The sequence below is a fragment of the Acanthochromis polyacanthus genome, chromosome 13, assembly GCF_021347895.1.
Source record: "Acanthochromis polyacanthus isolate Apoly-LR-REF ecotype Palm Island chromosome 13, KAUST_Apoly_ChrSc, whole genome shotgun sequence".
In the NCBI taxonomy this organism is placed as follows: Eukaryota; Metazoa; Chordata; class Actinopteri; family Pomacentridae; genus Acanthochromis; species Acanthochromis polyacanthus.
Window position 1 is genome coordinate 26,231,024 of NC_067125.1, and position 20,952 is coordinate 26,251,975.

General features: G+C 41.2%; 1 protein-coding gene across 1 annotated transcript in view; it reads left to right on the forward strand.

Moving 5' to 3' along the window:
- Nucleotides 1-20,952, forward strand: part of LOC110957936 (tyrosine-protein kinase receptor UFO) — a 30,822-nt gene that overhangs the window by 6,868 nt on the left and 3,002 nt on the right. Inside the window, exons 5-19 of the mRNA XM_022204179.2 lie at nucleotides 4,525-4,605; nucleotides 4,718-4,833; nucleotides 6,775-6,970; nucleotides 11,297-11,436; nucleotides 11,843-11,987; nucleotides 12,907-12,924; nucleotides 13,918-14,047; nucleotides 14,287-14,378; nucleotides 16,549-16,644; nucleotides 17,012-17,089; nucleotides 17,572-17,664; nucleotides 17,981-18,102; nucleotides 18,694-18,803; nucleotides 19,302-19,461; nucleotides 20,330-20,466. Coding sequence (XP_022059871.1) covers nucleotides 4,525-4,605; nucleotides 4,718-4,833; nucleotides 6,775-6,970; nucleotides 11,297-11,436; nucleotides 11,843-11,987; nucleotides 12,907-12,924; nucleotides 13,918-14,047; nucleotides 14,287-14,378; nucleotides 16,549-16,644; nucleotides 17,012-17,089; nucleotides 17,572-17,664; nucleotides 17,981-18,102; nucleotides 18,694-18,803; nucleotides 19,302-19,461; nucleotides 20,330-20,466 — 1,714 coding nt within the window. The remainder of the gene's footprint in view (nucleotides 1-4,524; nucleotides 4,606-4,717; nucleotides 4,834-6,774; nucleotides 6,971-11,296; nucleotides 11,437-11,842; nucleotides 11,988-12,906; nucleotides 12,925-13,917; nucleotides 14,048-14,286; nucleotides 14,379-16,548; nucleotides 16,645-17,011; nucleotides 17,090-17,571; nucleotides 17,665-17,980; nucleotides 18,103-18,693; nucleotides 18,804-19,301; nucleotides 19,462-20,329; nucleotides 20,467-20,952) is intronic.

Sequence of the window (20,952 nt, forward strand, 5' to 3'; positions counted from 1 at the left end):
AAAGGGAGGAGCAGCGTTCGGTTGGAGGATCTGGTTTGACTCATCAGAACTGGTTGCCTGGTGCTGACCAGGAACCGTTTGACGGTAACCTACACTCACATCTCTGGAATGGACAGCTGCTCTGGTACACCACAGGTCCAAACCCAGGCGAACACAAATAATCTTTCAAGAGGCCCATAAAGAGAAATGGCACGAAGTGCATTCCAGCCATCAAGAAATCGAGGCCAGCTCATGCCCCTGCAACTTCATGTCTGAGATAGTTTATTAGAGAAAGTCCTTATATAGCGTTTAGTTATCTAAAGCATTTTGGGAGTAAAATCCAGGTTGTCTCATGGATTTCAGTTCGAGACAAACAGGAACATGTTTAGTTTACTGTCCTGCTGAAATCAGCACTTTTAACCTCACTGTTACTTTCATTTCATGTCCAGTGTGTAAACATTTACGTCATTCATCAAACAAAAGCTTCTCAAATGAAAGATTTGACCAACTCATGTCTTATATCTTCAATTTTCTCTGCATTTTGGATTGCTGCAGACGGAACTTTTAAGTTTAAACAACTACTTGGAATTACATCAGGTAATAATGAAAGCAGCTTTCAGCTGAAATCCTGAAATTCAAGTTGTTTGAATCTTTAAACAAAACTATGAAAACTGCTATATGTCACAGATCTCATACATGTCAGTGGTTGAGCAATACTGTAAAGCTCATGAGCATCTTCCCAATGACCAGTTATGACATTTTCATCTCATGCCCCAGTAACTTCATATCTAAGATAGTTTATTAAGGAAAGTCCTTAAGTAGCGTTTAGTTGTCTTCAGCGTTTTGGGAGTAAAATCCAGTTTGTCTGCATGTTTGGTTCACTGTCTTGCTGAAATCAGCACTTTGAACCTCACTGTTACTTTCATTTCATGTCCAGTGTGTAAACATTGACGTCATTCATCAAACAAAAGCTTCTCAAATGAAAGATTTGACCAACTCATGTCTTATATCTTCAATTTTCTCTGCATTTTGGATTGCTGCAGACGGAACTTTTAAGTTTAAACAACTACTTGGAATTACATCAGGTAATAATGAAAGCAGCTTTCAGCTGAAATCCTGAAATTCAAGTTGTTTGAATCTTTAAACAAAACTATGAAAACTGCTATATGTCACAGATCTCATACATGTCAGTGGTTGAGCAATACTGTAAAGCTCATGAGCATCTTCCCAATGACCAGTTATGACATTTTCATCTCATGCCCCAGTAACTTCATATCTAAGATAGTTTATTAAGGAAAGTCCTTAAGTAGCGTTTAGTTGTCTTCAGCGTTTTGGGAGTAAAATCCAGTTTGTCTGCATGTTTGGTTCACTGTCTTGCTGAAATCAGCACTTTGAACTGTTACTTTCATTTCATATCATTTAAGTCATTCATCAAACAAAAAATGTGAAAATCTTCATGATTCCAACTTCTCAGATTGAGAATTTAACCATCATATATCTTATGGATTTCTTTGTATTTTAGATTCTTGCAGACAAAAATAATAAGTTTTAAAGTCAACCGCTTGGAATTTGTGATTGCTATGATCATTAATGAAAGTAAATGTTAGCTGCAAACTTAGATTAAGGAGATTTGAGATCAAAAGCACAGTATGTGACAGAAATCAGCGCTTTTAACCTCATTGTTGCTTTTATTTCTTGTTCAGTACGGAAACATTTGAGTCATTCGTCAAACGAAAAAACTAAAACATTCATGATCTCAGATTCTCAGATTGACGATTTGATCATTTTGCATCTTTGAATTTCTTTGCATTTTGGATTGTTGCTGACAAAATTCCAGAGTTTTACACACAACTGCTTGGAATTGCTTTAATTTATAATGAAAATAACTGTCAGCTGCAAGCTTGAATCCAAGATGTTTGAGTGTAAGATGAACTTGATCGATCCCTCACCAGGGAAAAGTTTACTGTCTGGCTGAAATCAGCACTTTTAACCTCATTGTTACTTTCATTTCATGTCCAGTCAGGAAACATTCCAGTCATTCATCAAACAATAAATATGACAATATTCATGATTTCAACTTCTCAGATTGAGGATTTGATCATCTTGTAACTTGAATTTCTTTGCTTTTTGGATAGTTGACAACAAAACTCACAAATTTTGAGCATAACCGCTTAGAATTTGTGACTACTTTAATTATTAATGAAGATAACTGTTAGCTGCAAACTTAAACCCAGGATGTTTGAAATGAAAAGCACAGTTTGTGATAGATCTAATACCTGTTAGTTAACTCTATGGAGCCCAGCATAGCACCGGCGCTATGATTGCATATTCATTTTTGATTGGTGGTAGATTTGAAACCAAATAAGACAGATCAATCATTCTTTTTGCATATAAAGCTTAGGAAGTTGCACTAACATTTCTGACATTCACTATGTCTCAGAGCACTTTTTCGTTGCAGTGATGGATTTGCAAATTTACACAACAGCGCGCACAAAACAAAAATCTTATAAACGAGACAACGGGATATTATGCAACTTTTTTACATTTACAAATTTGAGGGTATGCAATTTCTGTATTTTGAAATATATATGAGAAATAACACAAAAAATATCATTTTATTTTAGATTTACTGCACTTTTAAGCAGTTTATTGTAGTCATTAAGACATAAGTCAATACATATTTTCAAAATTTGGGCTATATGGGTTATATTGATGAAAAGCAAATGAAAATACTCCAAAAAATAACACTACAGTATGTAAAAATGTAAGAATATGGCCTAGCAGACTTGCACAATGGTAGGTCTTAAAGAGATACAGAAAGGTAGCTTAAGGATCCTGCTCGGTCATTACCAGCTGACCTTGTTGATCAATACTGTGGAGATCATGAGCTTCTTCCCAATGACCAGTTTTGACATTTTCAGCTGGTAAGTGATGTTGTTTTGCGGTTTGCTGAAGGGGGAAGGAACGAGACGGAGGAGCAAGTGGCGCAATCTCGAGGTGGCCTGATGATCAGTTCATTCACCCACACAGCTAGTGGTCATCCCTCACCCTTCCCTCCCTCTCTTTTCTCACTCTCACCCGGGTGAGGATCTTGCCCCCCGTTCCCTTTCCGGCCTCGACACAATGGAGGCTTGGTGCCGTTGGCGCAGCACGACATACTGCATGATTCTGTGCGAGTCCCAGTTTGTGGCCGATGGACAACGTCGGGGTGTTAGATAACGGTGATAAAACTTGAATGTCACATGTTTCTGTGTGTGTCTGTGTGTGAGCCTGTGTTGTGTTGTGGAATGTTTCGAGTGTGTGAGCACGCTGTGAGTCACTCTGTGAGAAGACTCATTCTCTGCTGAATGTCAGTGTGTGTCACAGTGTTTTGCCCCTTCAGAGGAGCCTCTTGAAAGCAGCAGCTCAGCCTTTTACACCTCAACACGACCACCCTCTTTGTCCTCCCTCAAAACAATGCAGCAAAAAAAGTTTAACTCTCTGTATTACATAGAAGCTGCAGACTTGGAAAAAACAAAACTTTCCAATTTTAGACTCAATATGTTTGAGATTCATCTTCTTCAGAGTGAGTTTGTGGTGCTTGTAATCAAGTTATGTTCAATTTTCTCGTTGGAACTTTGTGTAAAAACGATTTTCTGGCCAATCAATGGTTGAAATCTGACTAGCTTTGGACAAAAATGACCAGCAACAGGAAAACCACATTGTTTACACGGCGCTTAAATGTCGTAATGTGGAATAAAGGAGATCCTACTGACCGTTTGAGAAATATTAACAGCAGCTACATGTGACCAAGATGCCTAAAATACTGCTATTATAACTAAATTTATTCCAACTTAGATGTCTTATGAACTTGAATTATCAAATTTGTGTTTACTGTGAATGCATACATTGATTATTCTCAATATGATTTAGCTTTGCATTCGAATCAATGAAATAAAAACTTAATTGAAAAAAAATGAAACAGCTGAGAAGATAAATAGTGTAAGACTTCATGTGTCCGTCTATCATTGGCCTCATTTTGATTAAACCTAAAGAAATTGTACCGGATATGATGGCATCATATTATAACATAAAATAGTGAACCTAAACTCAATGTGTGACTCACACACAGCAGTTTTATGCAAATGTGTCAGATGGAGGGATGCTGAAATATTACAATAAAAATATTACATTTGAAACGCCCCAGTTTGAGGTCTGATTTGATGAAATGTTGCAGAAAGATGCTCAACGCTGACTGGTTTAGGGTGGGTACGCATAATTTCTGGCAGATGTGTTTTATTTAATGTTAAAACCCTAAAAGTCTGCTCTAGATCTACGACTGTCACATTCTCTAAAATGTGCAGGCACACACAAGCTGAACATATAGTGTCGACTCAGATTTTACGGAAACTGTTCTGCTTACACTGTTCTCACTTCAGTTTGAACTTTCACAGTGTTTCTCACGTTAACATTAAGTCAAAGTCAGCATGCCGAGCGAACACTCGTGGTTTCAAAAGAGTCGAAATGTTTCCGCTTCACACGTGCATGTTTTATTTTGTCATCCAGGTCTGAACAGGACCAGCACCTTCTCTTGTGAAGCTCACAACCACAAGGGAGTGTCCACCTCTGGGTCTGGGACCATCACTGGTAGGTGTCCACAAGCACTCCACCTGGATTAAATATACTTTTTACATTTCAGAATTGTCAGTTGCAGAACTCCTTGCTGTAATGTCTTTGTTTACTCTCCGCCTTTCTTCAGTCCTCCCAGGCCAGCCTCAGAATGTGAGAGCTGTGGAGATCACTCAGAACTCACTCCGTTTATCGTGGCAGCCGGGTTTTGGAGGCGACTACCCGATAATCCGCTGCTCTGTACAGGTGAGACAATGTGAGACAAAGCAAACACCACGACTAGCTGAGAGAACCAGCCCGGAAAAATCACTGCAGCTGTTTGACCTGCATGTCAAGCAAACACATCTTTCAACCTCTGTTTGCAGGACTCCAAAGACCAGAGTCTTACCTTTTGCAAGCCTAATTTTAACGAAAAGAGAGCCCTGTGTTTCTTTTCTTCGCGTAACTCATCCTCTACCCCTCCCTGCTTTATTCATGTAGCAGTGGATCAGGTTTCACGCTGGGAAAGTGGCCTCCTGGACTAATATTGTGCAGCACCACTCCCTCTCTTGCTCTGTCTGTGTCTCTCTGCCACTATCCTGCTTTGTGGCCATTACAGCTCGTAGCCGAGTGGAGGAACATTTTCTCTCGTGCAGCGCAGCACCACCCCTAAACGTCTGGTTCTAATAAAGCTGCCCCTCATACCCCCCCCCCCCCCCCCCCCTCCCCTCACCCCCTCACTCCCTCACTCTCACAGGGGAACAAGACAAGGGGCCTGCCTCAACAAAATGGGGCAAAAGTCTGAATTTAACGGTTCATTGTTCGGTGAAGAGAAACGTGAAAAAGGCAACAATGTGGAGAGCAGAAAAGACGGGGCTCCACGAATAGGAGCACAAAATAGAGATGGGAGTAGAATGAAAAGAGAGAAAGTCAGCTGAAGAAAACAGGAAAAGGCAGTGACAGCAGGTATTGTGAGTCTGAGCCATAGCAGAGGAATTCAGGATAAAATGTGACTCAGAGCTGAGCTGTACTATCAGATTAAACACACTCGTTTTACAGGCTTGACGGTGATTCATAGTAAAGACTCAACTCTTTTCCTCTCACAAACACACACATTCATGCACTCAGCACTCATGCAGCTTAATATTTCTTGGGCTCACGCCACCTAAATCATGCCATGAGGAACAAATCACCCACCCAGCCCCTTACAGTACGTGACCTCTGAATACTGGTGTTTGTAAAATCAGTAACAAAGCAAGGCACATCCGCACCTGCTCACACTCAAGCGCTGAATCTTTTTTGTGTTGGAGCTTTTATTACAGTTATTTATATGTTTTTAACTGTAAACGCCTCCCTGCCAAGTGCAGCATGAGGCCTGCAGGGGTGCCTTGATAATGAGCGATACAGCAGAACAATAGTCTACACCAGCAACTTTAATGTGGTTTTAAAAGTGCTGCAATGAAGGATTTTTTCCTACCTTGTGTTCCTCTTTAATGTGTTTACTGCAGAGGGTTTGCAGAGGCAGCAGCTTTCTGTTTATGATTCGGGGCTGATGAGTTCTGCTTTCGGTGCACCTTGCTGAGCCTCGGTCACGTTCGGAGGAGCAGTGGAGCAGATTTTACACCATTTTTGGAAATCAACACCTAATGACACTCCTCTCCCCTGCCACTGCCAGGAGCAGGGTTACATACCAGTTCTGCTTCTTATCTTTTCAACCACAGCACCTCATCCATGACACCATCAGTTACTGCGGATACAGAGAAAAATACGAGAAAAAAAACAAAATATTTTAATTACAGAGACACTTTTTCCTATCTTGACATGTGCAACATGATTTATCTAACTCTGTTATTCTCTTAGTGTAAAGCTGTGAGATGTGAGCTATTATTATTTTAGACATAACAGTTAGCTTATAGAGGTGTGATTCATGATTTTAATAGAGCCCAATCGAATCTAATTCCTTTCAAGACTTACGTTTCTAGTTGTTGTTGTGCATGTTTTCCTATTTCTCTATATTTTTGCTTTGGCTTTTCTTTAAATTACTATTATCTTCAAAATGATTTATCCACCAAAACTGCGGCTCTAGCTGTGTTTGCACCAAAACAGCGGCTTCCTGTTTGTGCCATAAAGCAATAAAACAAATTAACCACCACAGTCTAAATTAAGGAAGTTCAAGGCTGTAAAAAATTTGTTATCTCAATGTTCCAGGCCAAACACTCGGGAGAGTCCTACACGACAGGCCCAGATGAGTTGATCCACAACCAGAACGTGAACATCCCACCGGCTGCCCACCTCATCGGGGACTTGGAGCCCCACAGCCTCTACGCCGTCAGGGTGGCCTGTCACAGCAGCCAGGGTCCCTCTGACTGGACGCCCTGGGTGGAGCTACGCACCAAAGAAGGAGGTGAGTCCTCAGAGTGTTTGTTTTCACTGTGGATGAGTTGTCTGGGTGTGTGTGTGTGGGATCACTTCCTCAGAAGTGTGTCAAGGCCGTGGCTCCGTTATCTGATGAAAGTTCAAGTCTCTTCCCATTCCTGCACTCCACTTTTACCAGTTCTGGAAAGAAGCTGCACAGTTACTAGCAGGTGCCACTGAGTTACTTTTTGGGCATTTTTGTCATTTTTATTAGAATAACAAACACCCAGTTTGTGCCAATAAACTCGAGCTGTATATTTTCCTGCAGTCTAATCTCAAGTACCTCAAGTTAAATATTTTTATAGGCAAAGAACAACAGCAGTTTTAGCTGCTTGGATGATGCAGCATTCATACACTTCCATTTTAAAGCTGTTTTAGTGGTTTTTTTTTTTAATACAGCTATGATGAGTCTATTGACTATATAATATATATGTGGCCAAGTTATTAAATATTAAACATTTTTGCATGTGTTGCTTTCTTATTTTTATTTTTGTCTCAGGGTTTTTCCAAATTCTGACTCAAGTCTGCAGATTTGACGGTTTATTATTTTCTGTTGAGGCTGTGGTTAATTCATTGCAGCTGTGTTCTAATGCTCTTTCATGCCTTGGGCTGTCAGTTTCACAGTTTTCTGTCTCGTCTAAAATTCAAGTGGTCATACACTCCGAGTGTAGTCACATTCATACTGCCTATTTAAAAGCTTTATTAAATCACGTAAAGTCCCGACAGAGATACTCATCTTATCAGGGACACAGTGTTTGTTGAAAAGTATGTTTTCCCCAACAAGCACTTTTTTCTGACCTTGTTTTAAGGTGTTTTTGCTTCACTACAAATCTAAATTTGCTGACAGTTTCTCTGAGTGAGTCAGGAGTTATTGGGAACATACTCTATGATAACAAGGAGTCGAGTTACAGTACACTGTTGGTCATAATACTCCCTCCTGTGCCCCTTTACTTAGTCTCTGTTTATGAAGAATACCAGATGGAAGCCACTGCACCTCTGTGAACCCATTTCCAAATGTAAACTCTGGAGGTAGAAGGCTGACTGGCATCGAAGGGACAGAGGAGGTGGAGACGAGGAAAAGCGAGGGTGGACGTTAAATTCTCCTGAAAGGCTTCAGTTAGGATCTGTCCAAACTGTAATGCTAGGCTGCTGTGTGTTTGAGTTTAAACTGAGGTGGGATTTTCCATGCCAGCTCATGCTGTCTCTATCCCTGGATAAATAGGAGTGGAAATAGCGTACACTAAGAGGAGAGATATGCCACAGGAGGGATGATGGGGGCTTTCCACAATGGAAGCTGCTTGTTGATCCGAAAGCACTTCAATGCAGCATTTTTTACTTTCTCATGAACAGGAGGAGAAAGAGGAAGAAGTAGCTGTCATTAAGATGAAGGCCACAGTTTCTGTTCTTTATTTTGGAAAGTTAAAGCAATCTGTGTTTCATTTCTGTGTAAAAAATTCACAAGCGATACAATTTTTCTTTGAACAGCATTGTTTCTCGCTCCAGCAGATCTTAGCACTCGTCCTAATGAGTCATATGAAGAAACAGAAGATTTAGCTTGTGGTCAAAGACAGTTCAGGAGAGAGAAGAGAAGAGGTGGACTGCTCACAGCTCAGCCATATTTTCCACATCCCTCTCAGTGGTTTCAGTGCCGAACACTGTGACCATACTCCCATAGTGCTCTACTGTTGAGCTTTAACTTCTTTCCCACTGAAAAATTGTGCAGACGTGTTGCACTCTTGCATATGTCATCCCGGTGCAGATATCCCCGTTTAGTGCTCCTCCATTTCCATCATTCATTCATTTCCTTCAAATGGAATGTCCTAACTTCTACCGATTCTCTTGCTGAAGGCTTTTCCTGCCTCAAATCCTGCAAACATTGCCCAGAGAGTTATTTCCTGCATCCCCAAACAAGCTGAACAAGTTTTTCTCAATCCAGTCTTTCAGCTTCACTCCTTCATCTCTCATCCCCCCCCCCCTTTTTTGACCTCGGCTGACCTGTGATTTCTCTTTTCAGTGCACACAGCTAGGCACTGTGGGAAAAAACACACAGAAAAAGTGGTTTGATGTCGCGAGCAAGGAAAGGGAAAGGATGGAGGAGCAGAGAAATGGGAGATGGGGGCGCTTTGAGAAAACACTCATTTTGCTATTTTCCCAAAGCCCATTATTTTCCCTGGAGGATGAGAGAACAGAAAGAGAGGGGGAGGGCTGGGAGAGGAAGTGAGACGACCTATGTCGCCCCCTTTAATCCTAAAGCTGCAGTGAGATTATGTTTTACATATCAATTCTTGTAAATGCATTTTCCTTTTGATGCCTAAAAGACCTCCAGAAATCCATCCTGAGCAGAGAATGAGTCACTAAGACACTGAAAAAGTAATCGAATAGACCTCTGATTCCATTTACACACTTGTGACATAACTTCAGTCTGAAAAGACACCATAAGTAATCACTGGAAACCAAATTCACCATCCTGATTGAAGTGAGTCATGATGATGTGGCAACGGTACGCACACGTGTGTCACATTTAATCCTGTTTGGATTGAATTGCAACCGCAAGCACTAAATGACTCTGTTTCCAAGAAAGGCGACGTCTGTTTCATTAAAAAATTGAAATGAGGTGGACGTCTTTAGGAGCTGTGACATTTTTTTGATGGCACTAATATTTGTGTTCAGTAGGATCTGGAAAACATGTTTCCTGTGTAGTGCTGAGTTTGTTTTCATTTATGGGGACCAGACTCCAGATCCCAGGGTTGTAAATCTGTTTTTGGAGAAAGGATGACCCTTTTCCATACACATGCTGACTCACGTGGAGGCGAACTAGACGGAGAGATGAAATAAAACCTACAGAAACAGACAAAGAGTCACATCCCTGCTTCCAAATGTTGATATTTGACACTGCGTTTTCAATAGCAGCACCAACAGGATGTGAAACAGTAGTCTGCCATGGATACAGATGTTAACCTCTACTGTTGTGAACTAATTGTGGCTCCAGAGTTTGTTTCTCAGCCTCTTGGCAAACTGCTTTCATGTGGAAGACAAAGAAACAGTGTGAGGCAGTTTTACTCTAGAGTTTCTGCATCTCGGAAAACTGAACCAGCACAAGTCTAGTTTTCTTTTTGCAACTTTCCAATTCTTTTTTTTTTTTCAAAATGAAGCTGTTTTTTCCTCCATGAAGTTTTACGTCAACTCTGGTCTCTTGAACTCATAGCTCCGTGAAAAAAAAAAAAAGGGAGAGGCATTACCACAGAGAGGGCAGTGAGTGAGAAGAAAACTTGGAAAAGAGAAGGTGGATTCATTGGATGGAGGACAGGGAAAGAGAGAAAGATGAGACGGGGAGGAGACGGACAGAAAAGAGAGTGGACAGGCAACAAAGAGGAAGGAGGAGGAGGCAGAGAGATGATGGAGCATAGGTGGAGCTGAACTGCTGGAACGAACTTGACTTGGAGGTTGTTTTCGTTGCTGCTGGCAGGCTGAACACGGACCACATGTGGAAACAATCAGCCGCCAAACGCTTCCTGATAACATCATCCATAGGCTGGCCCATGTTTCCCAAACTCTCAGTGACTTAGTGGATGTGTGTGTGTGGGTGTCCAGCTAGTTTGTGTGACTTCGAAAAGCCTGCAGTGAGGAAAAAAAAAGACCAAAAAGAGGCTGAACTCGAACACCAACAAAGGGAAAAGTCCTTTCTTTCTGAAAAGTTTTCTGTGCTGTACAAGGCATCAATCACGTACACACATATACACAAATTCCTCACACTATTTCTAGCATGTTGTTCAACTAGGTTCTCTCTCCACTGGGTATTTCGGCCTGCCAGCAGCCCTTTTTCACTCTTCGCTCCAGAAGTTTAGAAAAGAAATGGCAGGCAAAAGAGAATAGAGCAGCAGAAGGAAAAGGGTCAGCATGAAGAAGTTGGACTCAGGCCCCAGATTGTGTCCACCTGACTTTGTCCAAGCATGTGGACACAAAGAGAGGGACGCTTCTGAACTCCACTAATCAGGCCTGTCTGTGGTGCCCTCGGATGCCTTTTCGTCCCAGTAAAAGGGAATTCTCCACATTCTCTGACATCTTCTCCCTCCAGCTGTTGTAGTTCTCCACACCCCAGAGGCTCCAGGCTGTCAAAACAACACATGCCTGACTAACCCCTGGCCACCGAGCCCACAGTGCTGCAGGATCCTCCTTCATACCAGGCTTTTGACATGGAAACCGCCACACCTTCAGCCGCATGCTTTTCTAACCTCACATCGGCTCGATTGCAGATAGAAACGTAACCGTGTGAAAAGCGAAATGCTTCAGAGCTCTGTTGTATTTTGTGTTTCAGTGCCAGAAAACCCTCCTGCCAACGTGACGGCTGTGCTAAATGGCACGGAGGTGCTGATGGTGTGGGAGGGGCCTCCGGGGAAACTGAACGGAGAACTGCAGGGTTACATGGTGGAGTACAGTACACCTGCAGCACAGCAGGTCAGTCACAATCAGAAATACTTCATTGATCCGGAGGGGAAATTGCTCACGTTACAGTTGCTCTCATACAAAGTCTTATAAATATAAACAGTACAGACAATATAGAAGTAGAAAATATGTTCCTAAGAATGAAAACATAAAGAGAAAAAGCATAATATGTGCATCGTTCTAAAAATATATAAATGTAAGTATACTGTGTAATAAATAGTTATGGTGTTATATTTGTGTTATTGCATAGTTATTGCAGTGTTAACTCCAGAAGTGAAGTCACATACACGCAACAAAACACAACACAAAGCTGATGATCTCTAAACTTGTTCATCAGGTTGACAGATACTGCTTTAAGTAAATTAAATATCCAGTCTGCCTGATACTGACACTCCCTCTCTTTTCCTTTTGTTGACAGTTTGTTGTGGACACTGGCTTGGACACTGAGCTGTCAATCAACCTGTCTGTCCCCCTGTCCAATGTGACTTTTCGAGTTTGTGCATATACAGGGGCGGGTCAAGGGCCCTGGACCCCCGCACAGACTCTGACACTCATTTCTCCTGGTGAGTGACAAGAAACATCACAAATGCTAATATATTTAAGATTCAAGCAGTTTACTTGTCATATGCACAGAAAACTAGACAATTGGACCGATCGTCCTTAACCAAATATATACAATTTATAAAAAACTAAACCAGAGCTAAATAAAGAAGGAGACTTAAACTGACAGCAGAAAGTGCACTTATAAACCTTCATTTGAATAAAGTGACTACGACAGTGGTACAGTGATAGCATTACTGATACACCACCGTTTAAAAGTTTGGAGTCACTTAGAAATGTCCTTATTTTTGAAGGAAAAGCAATATTTTTTCAGTGAAGATAGCATTTAATTAATCAGAGATACAGTCTAGACATAATTAATGTGGTAAATGACTATTCTATCTGGAAACAGCTGATTTTTAATCGAATATCTCCATAGGGGTACAGAGGAACATTTCCAGCAACCATCACTCCTGTGTTCTAATGCTACATTGTGTTAGCTAATGGTGTTGAAATGCTCATTGATGATTAGAAAACCCTTGTGCAGTTATGTTAGCATATGAATAAAAGTGTGGGTTTTCATGGAAAACATGAAATTGCTTGTGTGTGACCCCAAACTTTTAACGGCAGTATATATATTATTAAAACTCTGAATAAAATGGTGTTTGAAGGTTTAAATCTTGAAAGAGCAAACATCTAGTTTGACACACTGCTCAAACAGATTAGATATTTCATTTTGAATTAAGATGCTCTTCAAAACTGAACCGTCTTGTGCGCAATTTCCTGATTTTACGTCAGCTTTCTTAGTAAGAACACCACTCTCACATGAATTATTCAAGCTAAAGCAGGCTTTCTTTTTTACAGTTTTACAAAATAAGGAAGAATGCTTTTCTCCTGAAATTCACAATATTAACCTAAAGTCTCCTTTCTTTACTCCCACAGAAATAGGGGGATTCAGAGGTGAGTAATTGCTGACTTTTGCACATGCAAATGCACAAACACGCTCTTCTGTGAACTCTCAGAGTGACACCGAGTGACACAGTGACAGTGGAAGTGAGCTCATGGTGTGTTTTTTTCCACTGCAGGACTTCTCTTTCTTATTCTCTGTCACTGGGTTCCTCCGCGATAGTTCCGTCCTGTGTATTTTGGAAAAAGAGGAAGGAAGAGAAAAAGGAGAAGAGAGGGTCTCAGAGAGAGACGGGAAAGGGGAAGAGGGATGCTGGGGAGGAGGGTGAATGGGGAGACGCATCATAAATATTTATAACAGGCAGGAACAGTGTAGCATCTCTGTTTGCTTTGTCTAATAGAGCCAGACAGACAATTCAAACAACGAGAATGGCAAATGAAAACGAGGCAGCGGGGAAAGTTGGGGGAGGATAAGTATGAATGAATAAGAGTTTGTTGGGAGTGTTTAGAAGTAGTTAGCGAGGGTGAAAGTTCAGTGGGAGAGATGGGATGGGAAGAACTTGGAAAAGGAGCATATTTTTAGAAAGTAAAGATCTGTTCAGGGATGAATTTGGCCAGCTGAAACATATCTTTAGCCCCAATAATGCTGCTTATGTATATCATAAGAATACACTGTGTAATTACGAGATTATAACTGCTATTTTTGTCAGTCAATCCCACTACAACCCTTGTAAGAATGTTGTGTGGTGAGATTTGGTCAAGCACATGCATGCCAAACATTTGCATTTGTATCAAAACACAACAAAAGCTAAAGATTTGAACATTTTAGATTGCAAAGCATTTTAAATTGATCCTGTTTGGGGTCACTAAAGTGGCTAACAGCAATAAATGATCTGGCGAGTTGTAACTCAATGCATCTAGAAGTACAAATTCTTCCCTGTTTTGGATTGATTACAGCTTTTGTTACCTTAAGGGCTTTAAAATCTGACATTTTCACTCCATCTTTTAAGACCTACATGACTCATCTCTGTGTCCACACCCCTTCAGGTCCCTCGTCACCCCCAGCCTTTTCCTGGCACTGGTGGTATGTGGTAATGGCCATCGCCGGCGCTGTGTCCATAGCTGTGCTCATGGCTGTTTATGTGGCCAAGCTGCGGCGCAAGGAGACGCGTTTTGGGTGCGTTGGTTGTTTGTGCTCCTCGTGGGTGGAAGGGAGGGACTCAATATAACTGTGCCAAACCCAAAAAGTTTCATTTTTTTCAGTCCCTTGACCTAGTTGACTCACTTGCATTTTGAGGCGTTTTTGATGGAAAACAAGGCATTTACTTTGCATGAATTGCGGTGCATCGCCTTGCTTTCAGCTCATTTGTTATTACTTATTGCGTGTTGCTCAGTTTTGTGTGTTTGCATTCACAGGGAGGCGTTTGAACCCATGATGGAGAGCGGTGAACTGGTGGTCCGGTATCGCGCCCGACGCACCTACAGCCGCAGGACTACAGAGGCAACATGTAAGTTCCTCTCTGTCCCAACAGGTTTGTCAGGAAGGCTTTATGTTTGCCCCTGACTCAGGAAGAGATACTGTTAGCAGCAAGCCCAGACCTGCCCCAGAGGACAGAGATACAAAACAAGTAGCATCTTCTCTGATTTCCTGGGACTGAATCCAACAGTTCAGTGGAAGGAAATCGGTGCCTCTCATGTCACACGACAACAGCTCCATTCTCCGCAGTTCAAGACAGGAATCACATCCTCAGTTTGTTTGGTTGATCAAAGCCACGAACAGCGAAGGGGTTAATTCAGTCCCCACAGCTGTGATAACAGCCCTGTAGTGTTCGGTCAGATGACATTCTCCACAGAAACATTGTGCCCTCTGTGTTATATGCATTATGTAACACGACAGTTGGATGTGCAGCAAATCTGTTCGCGAAGTTATGCTCTGTGCAGTCTGGCACGAATTGCAAAATTAAATTTGACTTCACGGGCCAAGCAAATAAAGGTGAGACTTAAAAAAAGTCAAGAGGGAGATTCAGTTACATCAAGGAGTGAGTGACTTAATGTTTCCCCTCCGATAGATGAGATTTCAAAATCAAACAGAGTGCAACAACAGATGAGGAGTTGCTCGACCGCTCTGACAGGAATGAAGAGGGAACTTCAAGTTTAGTCCAGGTGGAGCAGTGACTAATACAAAGAAGTGCTTTTTAAGATTATTGTTTTGGCATTTTGGGGCTTTATTAGACAGTGAAGAAAGCCAGGAAATCTGGGGAGAGAAAGCAGGGCCTCACTGCTTGACTGCATCTGAGCCCACTGGGTTTGTGGCTGTCAGATCGACCCATAAATAAATGTTTTGCTGTGGTTTGTGTGTTGTCAGCATCCAGCAGCCCCTCTGAGTCCGTATGATTACACACAGTGATACGTACCTGTAAACACAGCTTACAGATTCAAAATTCACACAGCTGGGTCACAGTCAAGCCCCGACATTGTCCCCAGTTGCACACAATGTTTGTATAGGCCTCATCCACCAGTCTCAGCTTGCCGCAGTCACAAAGAGGCCGGGGGAAAGACAAAACTTCAGAGAAAAAAAAAAGCCAAAAACTATTCAATGAGTAAAATGAGATGAGCCAAAAGAAAAAAGATGAGGAGATAACGTGTACTCTGAGTGAATGATGGAAAGTGCACAGAGCATAGAGGAAGGAGTCAGATTGGAGGGATTTGGGCGGGATTTACGCTGCTGATGTTGATCTGTAAATTCAGCCAGTTCTCAGGACAAACCCGGACCCTGGGGCCTCGGTTACTGCATGCATTGGCATAAATATGGTCACGGCAGCATGTGTTGGAACATGCCTCCAGATTGAGTACATAGTTGTCCAACATGAGGCAGATTGATAGTGTAGCAGCAGCTGGATGGGATGTCTGAGCATATTGTGGCCTTGTCACATCCTGGCCCAGATGTGAAAACAGAGCTAAGGTCTGCGGCAGTCTGCTCACCGCTCAATGACAGCCAGCTGTGGAGGGACATTCAGAGCAGCTTATAAGCTCCCCAACCCGACCTGGACCCTGCAGGATCACATGGTTCGTGTGTCCCACTGCTGACAAAACGAGGACAGAGAGGCCCAATTTCAGATAATCTCGACAGAGTTGTCCACCTGTTGTTGTAATGCTTTAGTTTTTACCAAAGTGCTTTTGTCTGTTTGTTTCAGTCCAATTTTTCATTTGTTTGTTCTGATAAAATCTGAATGTACTATAAACTCTTGGAATTTAAAAACATACAGCTGGTTCTAACACAAAGTAGTAGACATTTAGAACAAAAGGCAGCGCAGAAGTATGTTTGTGCCTAACCTCAAATATTTATTATTTGAATGCAACTTCAAATGCAACAGACACTTAAAATTAATTCTTTTTGCATTAACAAAACAGATGAAAAAAGAGGATTTAATGTCCATTTTGTTGAGTTTTACAAGTAGACAGGGTCGTTTCAGTTCAGTTATAGTTCCATTTTCATTGTTGTTTAAGTCTGGCAGTGTTTATTGACACTTTGTTTTTGACTTTGTGTTGTGCATTGTGGTTTTGGAAAAGTAAGGGAGGCTGCTTGTTACAATCTGGCTGTTTTTCTCTCCTTTCTGTGTTAATTAATGTGCTTTGGGCTCCAAGCACCATTAAAATTCCTTATTTTTTCCTGTTCAGTGAACAGCCTGGGCATCAGCGATGAGCTGAAGCAGAAGCTCCAAGATGTGATGGTGGACAGACATAAACTAACCCTGGGAAAGACTCTGGGAGAAGGTAATGCTTTGCTTTGTTTTGTTTTGTTTTTCTTTGCATTTGTCTCATTTCTGGGACAGCCTGGATTAATGCGTACAGTAGCAGTTCTGACTCTGGGAGTGCCTGACAAACACCAAGTAAAAACAGGCATTTGGAAGCACTTTTTTTTTTATCAGTACATACTCAGAATTAATCTGCCATAGCACCAATATTTGCTTTGCACTTATCTCTAGTAATTTCCGTCTGACACTAATATGTTTTGAGCCTGGGTATAGTCTAGCTGTTTGCAGTATAATATCCTCAGGGAATTACCCACTCTTCACTATTTAATGTTACATCTCAAATTGCTTCTAAACTGTGTTTTTTGTGTTTTGAATTCTCTCTTCAGGGGAGTTTGGCTCTGTGATGGAAGGCCTGCTGACTCAGGAGGAGTCTGTTCTCAAAGTTGCTGTCAAGACTATGAAAAGTGAGTAGACAGCAAAAGTACTGAGCAATCACCACAATGAACCCCTTCATCTATGGAACACTGGCCATTTGATAGGCAGCCCTGTGGGTCAAAATTTAACAAGTGCTCGAGGCAAAAATCACAGTTTTTGATCAGAAAACAGACAAAGGCACAGTTTGTAAAATATTGGCTGAAGAAGAGGTTGACACCATGTAAACCGTAGCGGCCATTAAGGTCAGTTGTATTAAAACTGAATTTTTTGGAGGGAAAGACAGCACCACCCTTGTGATTTTTTTTTTTCAAACTGTGGTAAAGTTAAAATAAACTTAGTGGTAGAAAAATACTGCTAACATGTTTTAATTTGTGGTTTAATAAATCTAGCAGTCAAAACGTCCTTTGAAATAAAAGTTTATTTCTCGCCTTGGCAACCTGTCAGGCGTGCAGCGTTAATGCCATGTGTAGCTCAACAACGTGGCCTCACTTCTGCACCGTCTCTTCCACAGTTGCCATCTGCACGCGCTCAGAGATGGAAGATTTCCTACGTGAGGCTGCCTGCATGAAGGAGTTCGACCACCCAAACGTCATGAGGCTTTTAGGCGAGTCAGGATTTGTGCTGCTTATGTTTAGATGATATGAATAAAACTGTATTTGTGTCTTTCTACATACGTAATAGATCAGATGTACTGCATTTTTTGTATTTTAACCAGAGCAACAGGGACGTGGTTTCTGTAAAGATTGATTATTTTTGGTTAAAGGTGGAACTTTTTGAGCCAGATATGTCAAAAACATGTTTGCTTTTTATTTCTTTGAAGGTGAATTGACACCTTAAGCCAACAATGAGCACAATTATGTTGATTTCTGATATGCAGAACATGCACGTTTGTTTCGTACTAATTCAAGGTGTTTTTTCAGGTGTGTGCCTGCAGACCGTGGAGAGTGAAGGTTACCCATCCCCAGTGGTCATCCTGCCATACATGAAACATGGAGACCTGCACAGCTATCTGCTATACTCGAGGCTTGGCGACTGTCCTGTGGTTAGTCTGATTACAAACAACCAAAAGCACAGAGTCAGCAGCACACATCTGCACAAATATACGCAATCTAACAGCTTAATGGGATTGGGGTTTATAAGTTCAGTTCAATGTCTGTCAGCAAAATTGCATCCAAAGTTCAACGCAGATGTTGGTTAACTAAGTCTCCACCCACACCTTTTTGGTCGCGAGTACACTCTGAGATCATTACAACACGAGATGAGTGCGTCTTCGCTCTGTGCAGTTTTACAGTACTTATTAATGGATGAAGGAGGTTTTTTGGAACTGAGAGCTGATGTACGCAGTATGTCCCAGAGGAATCATGTTGAGAAACACAGGCACTAATCAAAACAAGACTCACGCAGAATGTTGAAACGTCTATGAGTTCGGCAAACTTTCAAAAAACACAGCGGTGCTGGAGCCTATTGTTCCCACAGGAGGAAGCTGTTGGTATCTGGGAAAGAGGGTAATAAGTTCAGACTGATTATAGGCCCTCAAAGAGACGTGCTCTGGTGCCCCCTACTGTGCAGAAAACGCATGTCAGCTGTGGTGGATGTGTAAATAAAGCCTTGTTCTCTCTGTGCTGTCCTGCAGTACCTCCCATCTCAGATGCTAGTGAAGTTTATGACCGATATTGCCCGAGGAATGGAGTACCTCAGCAGCAAGAACTTCATCCACAGAGACCTCGCTGCTCGTAACTGCATGTAAGCACAATCTCTGCTTCCACTTTTTACTTTCTCAGTTCCTGTAGGTGCTCTTGTTTGCTCATCTTCTTTCCCTTTTTCAACAGTCGTGAAATGGCTGAAATAAAACTACAACTCAAAGCAACATGACACAAAAAGAAAGCCCAATCAACAAAAGATTAATATGGCAAAATTGTAAAATAAAAGTGATCATATATTTTTTTTTATTTCTTAAATGCTTATACTTTTTCATGTTTATATTTTTGAGGCACATTTTTCTATTTATGTTTATAGAGTTTTTGTAGTGCTAATATTTCTAAGACGTTGAATGAGAGCAACTTTAATATAAGGAACTGAATCAATAAAGCATGTCTGATTCTGATTTGGATGTAAAATCTAAATGGATAGAATAACTGTTTGTAGTGGAGTACAAGTAGAAAGACCATATGAACAGCACAAATGTCATTATTTTCCAAAGAATTACAGCACTGAGTGTAACATTTTGATCTTTTATCTCAGGCTGAATGAGAATATGAATGTATGTGTGGCCGACTTTGGCCTCTCCAAGAAGATCTACAACGGAGACTACTACAGACAGGGACGGATCTCCAAGATGCCCGTTAAATGGATCGCCATCGAAAGCTTAGCTGACCGCGTCTACACCACAAAGAGCGACGTGGTTAGTTCACTGACTGCTGCCTTGTTAGTGTGTGTTGTTGTTAATCACATTGTGGAGACACAACTGACAATGTTTCCCAAAATTGCAACGACGTGTTAGCGGGTTAAGACTTTGCTTTTGTTTGTGATCAGAGGAGAAAGACCAAGAAAATTACTTCACATTTAGCCAGGGTTTTGCAAATGTATTGGAAGTGGAAAACTAAATCATGTTGTAGTACTCCTGTACCAAGAAAAAAAAGCACAATTGAAACCACCAACCATCTTATATAACTGCAGGCGGTGAGTGTTCAACAGTGGGTTTTTTTGTTTTTTTTAATTGTTGAAGTAAAGAGAAGACGCTGGGTTTGACATGTACATTAATAATATAGTGGAAGTTAATGCAATGTTCTCACAAGTTACAGCAACAGAAGGTATTTCTAGTTGTATTCAGTGGGGGAAATATTTTCTGTCCTCACTCCATAAAACTGCTAAATGGCCTTATTACGACAGAATTCTGATGTATTATTCTAAATGTCTGCCATTTACAACAGAATATACAGAAATATGTCATAACCAACATCTGGAACGGACATCAGCTGTAACAGCTGGTTAAAACATCGCATGTATATTTTAGGGGCCTGAGTGTGTGAGAAAACACGTGGATACAGTGCGAGCATTAAAAATTATGGGCATTCTTTACAAAGCAGGATGTCCAAAACTACCAGGCAAACATGGCTGCTATATTTTTCCATTTCTTATGTTTGACCAGTGCAGATTCATGTTTGACTATTGTGTGGCAAGGTGTGTAAAAGTCTGGAGGAATTCGGAGCTGCTTAACCCTTACCCTCTCTGTCTGTCTAATTCTAATTCCTACTCCATCTCATTATCAGTGGTCGTTTGGAGTCACCATGTGGGAAATCGCCACTCGGGGCCAGACGCCGTATCCTGGGGTGGAAAACAGTGAGATTTATGATTATTTGAGACAAGGAAACCGTCTCAAACAGCCTCCAGACTGTCTGGACTGCATGTAAGTTTCAGCTGCCTCTCAAAACACACTCCACTGGCGATGAAATTCTTTCACCCCTGATTAAATATACCTTTTTTCCCCATGAAACAGTCAAGGCAACAGATTAAAAACACTCCAATCTATCTGCTTTCCAGTGATCTTACATACTTCCTTGAATCGTTCCCATGTTTCAAAAGATTCTTTGAACTTTTCAGTAAAAGCCTGGCCAGTTTGAAAAGGCTGTTGAAGAACATAAAAGCCTGATAGGTAAAATAGTTACGATTATAATCAAAATGAACTGATTTTGAGACAATTTTGAATTCATTTTACTTTTCACATGTTGTGGTAATTTAAGTGAGTTTGCAAAACTAATGAAATGGTAAATTAAATACTGGACAAAAAGAGATTGGGATTGGATTTGTAAGAACGAAAAATTCCTTAACGCTAAACCTTAAGAAGTTGAAAAACTCCTAAGAGCCTTTTGACTCAAGCAAATATTTATTTATT